Source organism: Physeter macrocephalus, chromosome 10, assembly GCF_002837175.3.
Source record: "Physeter macrocephalus isolate SW-GA chromosome 10, ASM283717v5, whole genome shotgun sequence".
Taxonomy (NCBI): Eukaryota; Metazoa; Chordata; class Mammalia; order Artiodactyla; family Physeteridae; genus Physeter; species Physeter macrocephalus.
Window position 1 is genome coordinate 74,144,833 of NC_041223.1, and position 14,851 is coordinate 74,159,683.

Genomic DNA, 14,851 nt, shown 5'->3' on the forward strand with positions numbered 1-14,851 from the left:
AGAATGTTTATTTTAATAATTTTCACCTGCCTTCATATAAACTAGACCAAAAGGGAAAGTTTATTAAGAGAAAAACAAGGACAATTTATCGAGTTCCTAAACTGAGAATTTCACCAATAAAATCCCTAGAACTAAGTCATAGTATGTGCCTCTGACTCCAAAATAGATGCTCAATTTTTTTTCAAATGAAAAATACATATAGTTCAGTCCTTTGATTTTCCTTTATATACTAAAATGATCCTTTCTATAATAGCTCAAACAAATTTAGTGGATCCCTGATTTACCTCACCTTCAATAAGTATTTTTATTCTCTTTAATCTCTTAACTACATTTAGTTACAATGTGAATGATGTTTCAGTAAAAAAAAAATCTGCTAGTCAAGATTCATGTGATTTGAGTCCTAATTCTGACTTTTCCACTAAGTAGCAAGTCCTCTGGAGCCTTGGTATTTTCATCTGTAAACACTGCTATAAGTACAATTCCCAAAAGTATATTAACATTTTACAAGTATTTTTATAACCAAACAATATGTTATATCTTATTTAATACTCACAACTTTCAGGGAACATTTATTATCACCTTCATTTTGCCAAGGCAGAAACAGGTTCACCAGGGTTAAATGATTTGTTCAAGGTCATATGACTGCCAAGGAAGAATGGGAATTATCTGGGGAACTTCCCACATCACCATAGTGGGCAGCTGAACTAGATGAAATTCCACTTCTATTTTTTAAGATTATCTGTATGACTTGTAAAAATTTGTTCACTCAACTCCCTCAGTTACATACTCTTCTACAATTATATTGTGTTTTAATAACTCTTTCCTGAATAAGGGTTAAAACCATCTTAAGTCACTATCAGCTTAAACTTCATCAGTCCAAACAATGAGGACTATGGGTAAGGTAAAATCAGAGACAAAAAAATAAATAAAACATGGTCCCTTTCATAAAGAATCTTACAATCTAGTATAGGCGATAAAGTGTTGTTATTGAAGTTGAAGGCTCCCATGTTACAAAGAAAGAGATATAATTAGGCTACCCTAGTTCAATGGCAGCAAACTCAATGCTGAGCTGGTAACAGAGACGCAGTGGGCTGTATGGTGAACACCAGAGCTGACATCCATCCAAGGAAGGAACCAATGTGTGGCTCTAGCCAATAGTTGCCATGACAAAATGTGGCCCTAGTGAAGCCAGTTTTCCAAATTTCCAAGGAATGCCAGAAATCTGGATTTTCATTTGAAATTTTATGATTTTTTAAATGTTGGCAATCAATTTAAAGTATAAAGTAGGTAGTAAAGAAGAAAAGAAAGATACTCAATTCCCATATAGCCAGATCTCATAAAGACTGGAATGCTGTTCAGAATATTCAGCAGTGCTAGAGGCCCTGGGCACAATGATAGCAGCAGAGACCACCTATCTTTTCCCCATCAGTGGTGGCTAGTACAGATGGTCAAGATATTTAACCATTAGTACAGATAATAAAAATAACAAATACTTTTGTTTTACGTACTATGTGTCAGCTCTCTTCTAAATGCTCTGCGTTTCATCTCAGAACAACCACTTGAGATAGATACATCGTCATCTCCATTTTAGAGATGAGTAAAACTGAGTCAAAGAAAGACTAATTAGCCCACACATCTTGTAAGTGGTAGAGCTAGGACTCGAACCCAAGAAATTGGCTCCAGAGCACAAGTGCTTAATGCATTATTAATGAATACAGTCAGTCAGAATGCCCCAGAATCATTTCTGGGGTGCTGGGAAGCCAGGACAAGATTCTAGAGGGTCCCTGCAGGACCAGTGTTAACTCTTTAGTAGATGGATTATGGAGAGGTCTAAGGGCCCCTGGGAAACAGTAAGAGAGCTAGAGAAGTTCAGAGGGTTGGGGTACCTTCAAGGGACTCTTGTCAGCAGCTGTTTACCAATCAGTTTAGAAATGTTTATCAAATAGTTGACATTACAGGTGCAGCCGACAAACTTCCTGGTTGCACCGTTAAGTCAGACAAGCAGTGCCTGATGCGTAGTAAGTACTAAATAGATGTTAGTCATGATTATCTTTACCCAGGCACCATGCATTCCTGAGGAGCTCTGCTTCAAAGATACCTCTTTCTAGGCTACCTCATGGGCCCTTAACTCATGAGAGATGACTCATATTCAGTCAGGCTCTAATCCCTCCTTTTTCTAAGCATCTCTAGACTCTGAACACAGTAAACTAGTGGAACCTCTCAGAGAGGTGAGGGTATGTCAAGTAGTCTGAGGGAGCCAGCATATTCATGCTTGTAATCTACAGCACTGCTATTAAACAGGCAGACTGTTTTATAAGTAGGGTCTTCAGAGAGTCTTCAGGGAAACTAGGCCAAGCTTAAACAGAAGAGGGGACACTTGACCTAAAGATAGAAAGAAGTCAATAAACAAAGCTGGAAAAACCATGAGCATAAACACGGATATGTGTGAACATGCAAATCTAATTTATGCTTAATTTGGACAGTCTCAAAATTCTACTACAACAGGTTGACTCTGATTTCTTTTGACATTTCCACCAGAGAAGCTTTTCACACTTCAGATACTTTTCTACTATCATTCTATCAGATGACTTCAGTTCATACACAGGAATGCCCTTTAAAGAATATTTCATATTACAAGATATTTTCATAATTCATGTTTTTCACATCACAACATTTCCTTTGAAAATTGTTTATATGGCTTAATATGTTTGGCATTTTGCATTTCCACTCAGTGGCTGATCAAGTTAACTAAAAGATTTAACCTAAAGGGATACTGCCAAGCATTAAATTTAGGCATAATTTGACCTAATAAGTTTCTTTCCAATAAAGTAACCAGTGTTATTTAGATTCTAGATATCACTGATTATGTTCATTTACTTTTAATTTTCTCTAACAGTTACCTTTTCAATGTCAATTCTTTAAAACTCCTTGTTTTAACCCCTGTATACTGGCTATAGTCTGTGGTATAATTATTAATGCATTTACCATACACTCTGATTTGTTGATGAGGGGAGATGCATGAAACAGTCAGCAAGAAAAAAAAAAAAATCCCACATCCCTACTGTAGGGATGTAAGTATTTTTTGTTTCTTTTTATATTTTTGTTTTTGTTTTTGTACTTGCTTGCTTGCTTTTTCATGTACCTCCCCTCATTAATAAAATCAGAGTTTGGGGTTGACATGTACACGCTGTTATATTTTAAATGGATAACCAATTATGACCTACTGTACAGCACAGGGGAAAAAAAGCCACATCCAGTTTTAACCTGTGTTAGAAATAATGTTAAAAAGGATCAGTGATTGGGGGCTTCCCTGGTGGCTCAGTGGTTGAGAGTCTGCCTGCCAATGCAGGGGATGCTGGTTTGTGTCCCGGTCCAGGAAGATCCCACGTGCTGCAGAACGGCTGGGCCCGTGGGCCATGGCCGCTGGGCCTGCGCGTCCGGAGCCTGTGCTCCGCAACGGGAGAGGCCACAACAGTGAGAGGTTCGCGTACCCCCCCCCAAAAAAAAACAGGATCAGTGATTATCAAATTTAAAAGAATATATCAAAGAGAAAAGAATTTCAGTTTCCTTAAAATGTATTCTTCAAAGAAAAGGGGAAGAAATGTGTTCAAAATATTTGTAGAAAAGATATTTCAAAGAACACATTCTAAACTTACATCAGCTTATCTAAAAATATCCACACCTATTAAACACTTTTCCTACTTCCGGCAACTTGGTCTAAGAAAATAATTCAAAATATGTAAAGTTATATGCATGTCCAGTGCCATCTTTGTTATAATAGTGAAAACTTGAAAGCAGCATAAAGTAGGAGAGTTAAATATAGTGTGGTAATTCTGTTGAATAATTCCCCATTTAAAAGTACCTGCTTCTATTTCCCACATTTTTCACTTAGATTACCACAGTCATTACCGACTTTCTCCTTACCTTCAGTGTTACCATTCTCCTACCCATCCTCCAGATTTCTGCCCATATCACTTCTCTAAATCACAATTTTGGTCTTGTTATTTCTCTGCTTAGGATACTTCCACAGTTTCCCATCTCCTTCAGGAAAAATTCAAATTAGTATTCTCTGAGGCCCTGCATAACCCAGTCTTACCAATCTCTCCAAACCCTAAGGCAATGATTAGTTTAGTCCAAGTATCATGATTCCTTAAGTGCCAAGTATGTATTTAGGTGCCCCTTCTAGAATTAAGAATTTCTGCAGCCATAAACCAAGGAACTACTTAGACCTCCCAATATCCACTTGGGCAATCTAGGGTAGAGATTACAATGATCTGAATGAACTAGGATAATGGCTGTGGAGATGAGGCAAAAAATGAGCATACTACAGATATATTTGGGAGGTAGATTTGGCAAGTTGGTGATTGACTGGATATAGGAAATAAAGTAGACAGAAGGATTCAAGATAGCAGTAAAGTAAGGATTCTGACCAGGAAACCCAAATGAGGAAGAGACCTGAGAGGAGAGTTTCTGGGTTCTATTTTGGGTATATAGAATCTAAGATAAGTGTGTCATCTGGAGGTACCCAGCAAATATTAGCTATATGGGTCAGAACCCAAAAGATGAAACAAAAGGAAAAAAGCAAAGGCCTGACAGTGGTTGGAATTGTTAAGGAAAAAAAGAGCAGGGACTGCAAAAAACAAGGACTAAGATAAAAGTGAGAACAACAATATTTAATGATTAAACATAGAAATTGAATCCAGACAGTAGTCAGAGAACAAAGGATGAGAATGTGAAAGAAAAAACTGGGACAGGATGGCTTCATTGACATAAAAAGATAAAAGCTGTAATTAAAAGAAGGGTGCACCAATAGGCCATGCTACTGAAATGATAAATAAAGTTAGTATTAAAACTTGCCCATTGTTTTTTGCAACCAGGTCACTGGAGGCCTTGGTAAGAGCAGTTTCAGTGGAAGAATGTGAGCGGCAGCCAGACTGCAGTAAACTGAGGAGGACTGAGAAATGCTTAGTCCTGGCTCCACACACAATAAGTGTACCAGAGATGTGCACTACCATCAAGTGGAGACAGGCAGGAAATACAACTCAAAAATACAAGAGAAGAAGACAGAGAGGATGGCCACTGGGAGAGTGCACAGGGGTCCAAGAAAAGTTTGTGTTACTTTTAGGAAGAAAAGACTTGCAAGCATTGTGTTTAAATACTTAATGAAAGGAGTCTATAAAGAAGGAGATGTTGAAGAAAGGAGAAGAAGGATAAAGCAAGATCCCTGAAAGGGCAAAAAGTATGGAAACTAGAGTTGAAATGAAGGAATAACTTTAATATATCTCCTTCCATAGAAGAAGTAAAGAAGAAAGAAGATAGAAGGTTAGAGGAGGGGAGAAGAGGAAAAATCTGGAGGAAGAGGAGAATTAGGAGTAGGAGAGAAAGAAGGGAATCCTCAATGTTTAATAAGTGCTTTTCAGATGACATGACTGTACCTCAGTAAGATTAATGGCACCTAATGAGTGGCAGAATCTGAATTTAAAACTAATTTTAAACTTTGATCTTTCTTATCCATTCTGGGTGTGCTCAGACAGTAAGTATATGGAAAACTAAAGGTTTAAGAAGAATGGAAGTGGTTTGACATAGACATAACAGAGAACGAGAAAAAGCCAACTCAGGAAACAAAAATGTCTAGTGTCTAAAAGAACTGAAGACTTCAAAGTTTTAGTGGCACCAATCTTCACAGGTAAATTATTTTTCTCCAGCAAAGCTCTGTTGGGGTTGTGAAAAACACAGGGTTGAGGTTTTGTGATGATACAAACTCAGGAGGACAATGACAGAAATAAGTTGAAGATATTGGCAAGTAAGAGGTTAAAATAATGAGACATGAAATCCAAGACAGATGGCATAGGAAGTGAAATCAGGAAAGACTGACAAAGAGAGCCTAGTCAAGGGATTGGAGAGTCCTAGAAGGGGCCATTTTAGATATACCCTTGAGCTTAATATATTGACTAGAATAAAATGGAAATTGATTAAGTATTTTCTAAAAATTAATGAATGAATGGCAACCAAGGTCTACCATGTTGAAACACAAGGCCAGAAGGGACATTTGATTCAGATCTCTCCGTCATAAATAATACCAAATGAGATTTCTTTGAATGTCCAACAGGACCTGATAGTAATCCAATCGGTTGACATAATCAAAACAGCTTTCCTAGATAAAATATTATGTGGAATCCTTCAAAGTTTTCTCAAGAAGGGCTTAGAGAAAGAGAAGCTTCTGCTGGTGACAAGCTGCTCCACAACTCTGTCCCCTCTCCCCATTAATTTCACCTTTTCTTCAGGGTTTTTTTCACCATATTTATTCTCAAAACGACACCTTATCTCCAGGGTTATGATTACTCCCTTTAAAATATAGAATCTTATTTCCAATGCTTCCTTATAGTATAGCTGAAACATGCTAATATTTCAAAAGAATGTTCTAAACATTAAAGAACTATATGAAAGAAAATAAAGAAAACTCAGAAGCATTAAAGAGAACAAAAATATTCACTTTCTGTAGTCCTGGCAGTTAACTATGTTTGTATACTCTGATCTGTTCCATATCTTATTTAAAAGGTTGGTCAAATTATTCTCCTTTTAAGTTGTCTGGCTCCCCAGATAAATAAACATCATTTGGAGTTTATTTAAAAACTTCAGGGATTTCCCTGGCTGTCCAGTGGTTAAGAATCCGAGCTTCAACTGCAGGGGACACAGGTTCAATCCCTGGTGGGGGAACTAAGATCTCACATGGCAATAAATAATTAAATAGAAAAAGAAAAACTTCAACACCTCTTTATGGCCTAGTGAGTAATTCACTCCTTCCACCAAGTTGTTTCTGCAAAGTCACTTTAGTCTTACACTAAATTAGAGAGTCCCTGAGATCATTATGTACAAGGACTTAACTTATAGAAAATAAGATATTCTTACAAAGACACTATCCACATATCTACTTCTTCTAAAAACTACACCTTCATCTTTATATTTTAAAGAATTTTCATCCTTAAACTGTGTTGCATATTAGGAGCCTTCATCTGAATACATGAAAAGCAATAAGAAATTTGAGTCTTTTTTAAACTTCACATTCCAACCTCAGAGTGCCATCTCCATCCTTTGAAATGAAACTATGCATCGATGAAAAATACAAATAAACTTTTTGGAAGTTACAGAGAATCCAAATTTTACTTAATATAATGGGCTAAAATGGGATGCGCTATTTGGAAAAGTGTCAAGCTTCTTATCCTCAAGCTCATTTGTGGAGAGGTTAGAGAATCAAATGTCAGAGATGACCCAGATCATTTCCAGTTCTACCACCATAGATGCTCACCACTTTTTCAATAAAATAGTCTATATACTAGTTGGCAGATTAGATGGAACATAATATATATCCACATCTGCCCAAGAATTATAGAGAAACTATCATTATAAAAAGGCTCTGTGTGAAGTAGTTGTCACAGTGTAAATGATATGGCTGTTCCTCAAGTGAAGAGCTCTGGATCTTGCTTCCATTCCCAGCAAGATGGCAAATAAGCAACATCAGCACCAAGCCCAGAGCAAATCGCAACTTCGGGGGCAAAGCAAAATCTGCAACAGTACATTCTATACAAGAAAAAAGAGCCTAATCGATAGTTTCAGAGAAAGGAAAAAATGCTCTTATAAAGGTCTAACACCATGTTATTTTCATAACATGAAACTAAATAACAAAGGAAGCTGAAATAATAAAGGAAGCAAAATGTTCGGTCAATTCTCTGGGCTTGGTGCTAGTATACCAGTCTTACTTTGCTTTTTCATAAGTGAACCAAAGAAGAAATCTCCACGTTTTCCAGAGAAATTAAGATTTTCACCTAAAAATATATTTATCTGTGTAGATAGGATCAAAGTAATTTTTGAATGCTTTGTGGATGGGCAGAAAAGCAATAAATATACTTCAATAGTAAGAAAAGACTTGTAGAAAATTTTTAATGTATGTTTAACATATAATATAATACATATAATATTTATGATAATGGATTCTTGTAATACAGTTGAAATAAGATCCAAGAACATTATAGAACTGTTGGTGAAAATGTCAACTGATAGGCTGCAGTAGATAAAAATACTGGGTCTCATCAAAAATATTTTAAAATGACAGGAGAAGGCATTCTATCTTTTTAAAAATATGATGTGTCTATAACTAGAATACTAAATATAGTTCTCATCACTATACATTAAGAAAGACTTAATGAGCTAGAAATGAATAGATGTGTGTTTATATAAATGTATACCACATATAATTTTTTCATTATGACATAGAAAAGCAAATGAAGTTCTACCATGTAAAGAAAAAGTGTAAAACTCTTTAAGGCTGTAAAAATGAAAACTTAGGGAAGATATTACTAGTCAGTCTAAAATATACTAAAGTATGTATGATAACTAGTTCCTGTTTCATGAGTGCTCACTGTGTTGTAAGCACTATTCTAAGCACTTTGCATGTATTAAGACATTTAATCCCTCCACAATACCTCTTCCATTTGGTAATATTAATGTCCAAATGAAGCACAGAGGAGTCCAATAATATGCCCCATGTGACACCAATAGTAAGCAATAGAGCTGAGATTAAAACACAGACATTTTGGCTTCAGGGAATGTACTCTTAGCCACTGGATGTGAAACACAAACCTAATTTTTAACATTGAGAGAGGCACTTAATGAACTGGAAGGAGGTACATTTGAGGCAAATGAAAATAAGTATAAAATGAGCTAAAAACCTTGAAATCTGAAAACAAGACTTTAAATCCTAAAAGACAAAACACATTTAAAATATAAAAATAGAATCAAGAAGTCTTTATAAACTTACACACACAGTAGCATAGAGCAGGAAAAGTAGGGAAAGTTGGGGTAGGTAAATCTCTAACCTTGAGCACAGCCTCAGTCAGTTACAGCCTCCCCCGGTGCCACGCTTGCTGCTGACACATACAGAGGCTGCAGAGGATGAGAAGCCTCTGGTCTCACCGCAGCTGGCACCCATTTCTCTTCCACATTTCAATGTGAAAGGCTCAGCCTTTTGTGTCCACCTGGGTGGATGTTTTCTGTTGAGCCATAAGCATCTACAGGGCAGAGAGTAGATCTTACCCAGGTCTCTTGGCATATCATGCAACTCAGTGCCGCATTCAAGGTTTTTGATAGACAGATTTTAATTTTGATAACTTGATGTGCTGCTGTTTTCCTCAATTTCACAATGTCATACACACATAGGGTGTATCTTGAGGAATAAAAATGTGTTTTTGATCTATTTTCTTTTCACTGCTGATAAGAATTTGGCTGAATGCATGACTTCATGACATTGGAATAGGGAATGTCAGTAAAATATTCTTTAGGGACATACCATATCTAAGGTTAATAACAGTTCATTTTTACTGAAGATTCTGACAAGGAATTTGTTCAGATTGGGTACATGATCATCCTGGGGATTTTCTTCCTACATCTAATCCACCCTCCTGAATCCATCGGGCCTTTGTTAACCTCGTGCTGCTGCGGCTCACTTTATCAGAGTGTCTGGTACAGCACACAATCATTGTCCTTTTCTAGACATCAGTTAACAGGAAAAGGATATCACACACCATCTCCCTCGCTCCTCCTATATTCATTGTCTCTCTGAAATATGACCCTAGTCAGGAAAGCACAGAGGAAGTTATTCAGTGAAGAGTTGGATCAAGTTGACACCAAGACTCACCTTTACTACATCTATTAAATATAATGTCCATCCCAGTTAGTAAGGAACTTTTTCCAAAAAAGCAGAATATGTCTTTTGTTGTAAAAATTGTGTACTTTAAAATCATATTGTTGGTTTTTGTATTCTCTTAAGAGTGAACTATCAACATTTGGTCTAGACTGGTCTTGGGGAGAGTATGACTCATATATTTTCACAAAATCTGGGTCACCTGGAATCCTTAAAATTGTGGAAGGTGGGGGAGAAAACAAAATTCTGCCATAGGCTCAGAAGTAGTAAAACCTAATCCAAGAAGAAATTAAATAGTTAGAAATCAAAATTTCAAAAAGCTAATTATGTGTATACTAATTACTTTCTTTCTCTAAGCCATCATTTGCAGCTACAAGTTTACTTTCAGACTAATTTGTTCTCTTAAACATGTCTATCACTTGATGCCTCTGACAATGACAGGACACTACTTGATAAGCCACAGCCACTCCACAGTGGGTCCCTTCTTCACACAGTGTAACCCGGTTCCCTTGTGGAAAGTATTTGTCTCCATCCCAAAGCACACTGCTTATGCTCATTACACACAGCAATTACACCATTTTTCCTCAGGTTTTTTTTTTTTTTTAATAAATAAATTTATTTATTTATGGCTGCGTTGGGTCTTCGTTGCTACACTCAGGCTTTCTCTAGTTGCGGCCAGCGGGGTCTACTCTTCACTGTGGTGCACGGGCTTCTCACCGCGGTGGCCTCTCTCGCTGTGGAGCATGGGCTCCAGGCACATGGGCCTCAGTAGCTGTGGCACGCAGGCCCAGTAGTTGTGGCACACGGGCCTAGGTACTCCACGGCATGTGGGATCCTCCCAGACCAGGGCTCGAACCGATGTCCCACGCATCCGCAGGCGGAGTCTCAACCACTGCGCCACCAAGGAAGTCCCGCTTCCTTAGGTTTTTAGCTGTCTTCCCCACTAGGTGGAGGAGTCTATTCTCTATTTGCCACTATTTCAAACACAGGGCATTGGTCTACCACAGAGTAGGCATGCTTCTTACACTGTATTTTCTTAACTTCAACTAATGAAAACCCACATACTCCCAGACTTGACCACAACATACCTCCCAGTCTACATTCTAGACTTTCAGAATGGTCTGTGAGAATAACAGGAGTCAAAGTTGGGTACATAACACATTAAGAAGTAATGAGAAATGCTACATGTTGACAACTGAGTTGTTTAAATATATTCTAAAACAGATGAGTGGCTATCACTATTTAAAATGATGTGCATTTCAAATATAATTTGAAAATGGCTTCTTACCTTTAGTCATTTAACCTCAAAGCATTTTTGTTTGAATGAAACAAAAAGTTTGAGAAAAAACAAAGATTGTTCTCTCAATAACAACCAAAATAGGCATAAAAATTTTTATATCATATTTATGCTTCAAACTCAGTGCCTAATGAAGTTATTTTAAATGATTCATCAAACTAAATATGCTTTCCTAATGCAAATTCTGAATTTAGTTTTTATTACATTTATAAACTCAATGCGTAGTAGAGAGTTTCTTCATAAACTTCCCCAGTGCAGACATAAAACAAGTGTAATCACATTGTCCTCATTCATTCTGGCATTCAAATAGTTGACATAGAATAATAAAAAGCTTTGCTGTCAGTATTTTGATAAATAACATGTTAATTTTTAACTTCATACCTCCTTCAGAAGGTCCACTTCATCATTCATCTCACACATTTTTACTTAAGTTGGCTTTGGAAACCACAGTATTCCCAACAAATGCATTCAACATGTATTTATATGTATACCCAAAACAAACACTGCAGATGATGAATTGCATAGATGCTCTTTCCAGAGGGGTCTGACAGCTAACAAAAGATAAGCACCAGACTCTGATGTGTCATGCCCAAGGCACAATACACTAGAAATGCACTAGAAAAGTCTAATGACAAATGTTCATTTATGCCTGACTCCCTACAAACAAAGGATATACAAAGCTTAAAGTGTGTTGATCAACATTTTCTGCAACATACTGGTGTTGTTATATAACAATTGTATTCTGGAATGAAATCTATTGTTAGACTGAGATAATGAAATATTTATTAGACAACTATGCTATCGAAGTCCACAGACAAAAACACAATTGGAAAAATACACCTGTAAGCGACCCAGATTTTTATTGATGGCAAAGATCTACTAATTTGTAATTTCTATTTTTATTTTCCGTTCTAGCATCACTTCTAGTCTCTAAATTAATTCTGGTCCTGTGTTGTATAACTACTGTCATCTTTCTTTAGCCTTTTCATTTCTCCAAATGTCAGTCTCTGAAGAACCCCAGCCATTCCAGCTCTCCACAATGATCACAGAAATCATCTACAAGCTGCTCTACATGGTCCCAGAAAAAATCCTAACTCAGTCAAAGGAAATAGGAAATGCTTTCTCAAAGGGAGTTTGCTGCCTTCAACCACAACTTCAAATCTAGTTGATGGGGGATGGTAGGAGGCTTCTTCTGAATCCAGTCAAACCCTCTGTGCCCTCCTCCTTGTGTGATGTATTGTCTCCACAGCTGATCACTCCTTTCCAGGGCGTCTAGGCCCAAGAAAGTCCAGGCCCAACTCCAACTGGTCGGCTGGGCCTGACTCTCTTGTCCTATCTCTGAAATTGCATAGTCATTATTTTATGTTTGTTGTAATCAACTCTACCTTTTCCTTTACTTCTTTGATCATCGTTCCAGTTGTCTCTCTTTCCTACCTTATGAATGTCAATATCTTCTCCATTTACTCTCTTTGTTTCTTTCTAATCAAACTGCAATATAAAATTCAAACATACTGTGTACAACAGTTGTTATATTGCTGAGAAATTTTTATCTCTGTTCTTAATTACAAAAATGATTATTTGAAAGCGTTTTCATTTCTCTTTTAAAACTTAAAAAGCTTAAAATTAACCTATTTACCTGTTCACTTGGTTGTTTTCCATCCAAATCTAAATGCTGATTCTCTTTATAAAATTTAATAATGCATCTATTTATTTTGTAGAATCAAGATGAAGTAAAAACTTATACCTGAAGTTGCCAGATAATCAATATTATTTACATAAAACACAACAATCTAAATACAGTTTGCATCCACAGCCACAACTTTTTCCTAACCCTCCAAATTAATAATTAATCCTAATTCTAATATTTGAGATAAAATGGAAAAATTGTTGTGTCATAAAACACAGAGTTGGTACATTTCTGACAAATAAATCAGATAAACCATTAGATCTTACTAAGTTGTTAGAACTTAGTTATTCTTCATTTATAAGATTTTTCATGACATGAAGAGCTGTCTTATCTGCCCAATAGAGGCATAAACTGCACATTATTAAGTCAGAGAGATCTTAATTCAGAGATTCTCATTTCTAGTGACAACCTACTCACTGAGCATCCTTCCAACTCTGTTGTACTCATTGGGCCTGTACGCCATCATCTAACCTACTAATCAAATTATCATTAGCTCCTCCTCATTATAATTGGACTCTTCCTGCACTAAACCTCAAGATTAACTGTTTTAACCCCAGCTTATTCTCCCACCAGTCTAGTTGTATATTGACTGTGGTTATTTTCACAATTGTTTATCATAGTTGTGCTAGTTATTGCATACATGCAATTTAATTATTATGTAAACTAATATGAAGAAAGATATTTAACATTTCTTCAAATCTAAGCTGAATGTTTTAGAAAGACGTGAAAATAATACATGTCTTAGTTTGGGCTTCTGTAACAAAAATACCATAGAATGGGTAGCTTATAAACAATAGTAATTTATTTCTCACAGTTCTGGAGCCTGGAAAGTTCAAGATCAAGAACAGATTCAACGTCTGGGGAGGGCAGCTTCCTGATTCATAGACGGCTGCCTTCTCACTGTGTCCTAACTTTACAGAAAGGGTGAGGGAGCTCTCTGGAGTCTCTTTCATAAGGGCACTAATCCAATTTATGAGAGATCAGTTCATAGCAGTATATGTCAAATACAAATTGTTGAATTCCATTTGGGTAATACAAATGTAAAAAAAAAAATTAAGACAATTTGTTAAATTTAGAATTCTCTTTCAGATTATCTTACAATGGTTTATAATATCTAGCATCCAAAAAAACAAACAAAAAATCTTATATTATTCTTATATGATGCCCTATGATAATGGTGTTTTGCAAGAAAGACAATATGAGATTCAAACCAATGGAAGTATACTCAAAAAAAGGCATTGTTCCAAATTCAATATGTTGGTTAACAAATGTATAATTATACAGCTCAATTTAAAATAATATGTTTAAAATATTCACTCTTTTTTATGATTCCTTATTTCTGCTGACTTTCTTGATTAACCAACCAATTTTCTTACCTGATTGTTTAGGATAAAATACATCTTTTACCTTTATAAACTTTTCTTAAAAATGTTGATGAGGCCTTTTGGGGAGAAATGCCACATTTAATACATGCACTTACTTTTGTCTCTTTCAAAAAAAAGTTAACAAAAAACCATAAGCAAAAAGGGAGAAAAGAAAATGGAAATGGGGACAAAAGAAAAAAGATTTGGGTGGAATAAAGCAGTAAGACAAATTGTACCAAACATTTAACAAAACTCAGAGAGCTATTCCTATATAATTAGTGAGGAAACCCAGGAAACAATGCAGTGTACCACATAGAACTTTCCAAAAATAAGAGAAATAAAACAAAGAAATGGAAAATAAGAGGGAAGGGATTAAAAAAGAAAAAGATGACCAATCCAGGAGGTTCAGCATATGAATAATAAAAGATTCAGAAAAAGATGAGAGAAAATAGAGTGAAATAAATCTTCAAAAATATTTATTTCCCAGAATTGAAGGGCATGAGTTTCCAGAATGAAATGGTACACTGAATACCTAGCTAAGTAGATTATAATTGATACAAGACTCACCGTCATAAAATTTCAGTATGCTAGCACATACCATGGATGAGGAATCAGAATGAACTCAGACTTCTTAATAGCAACACTGGAACTTAGAAAACAATGGAGAAAGAATTTCAGAATCATGTGGGAAATTGTCTAACCCATAATTCTATACTGAGTCAAAACTAACAATCAAGTGAAGAGCAAAATGAAGACATGTTTCACATACCACTCATATACTTTTCTCAAAAAACTGATGAAAGATA

At 36.1% G+C, this 14,851-nt stretch overlaps 1 protein-coding gene across 1 annotated transcript in view; it reads right to left on the minus strand.

Moving 5' to 3' along the window:
- LGSN (lengsin, lens protein with glutamine synthetase domain) overlaps positions 1-11,433 on the minus strand; it is a 31,424-nt gene extending 19,991 nt beyond the window's left edge. Inside the window, exon 1 of the mRNA XM_007124140.1 lies at positions 11,376-11,433. Coding sequence (XP_007124202.1) covers positions 11,376-11,414 — 39 coding nt within the window. The 5' untranslated portion in view covers positions 11,415-11,433. The remainder of the gene's footprint in view (positions 1-11,375) is intronic.
- Positions 11,434-14,851: the final 3,418 nt, after the last annotated feature.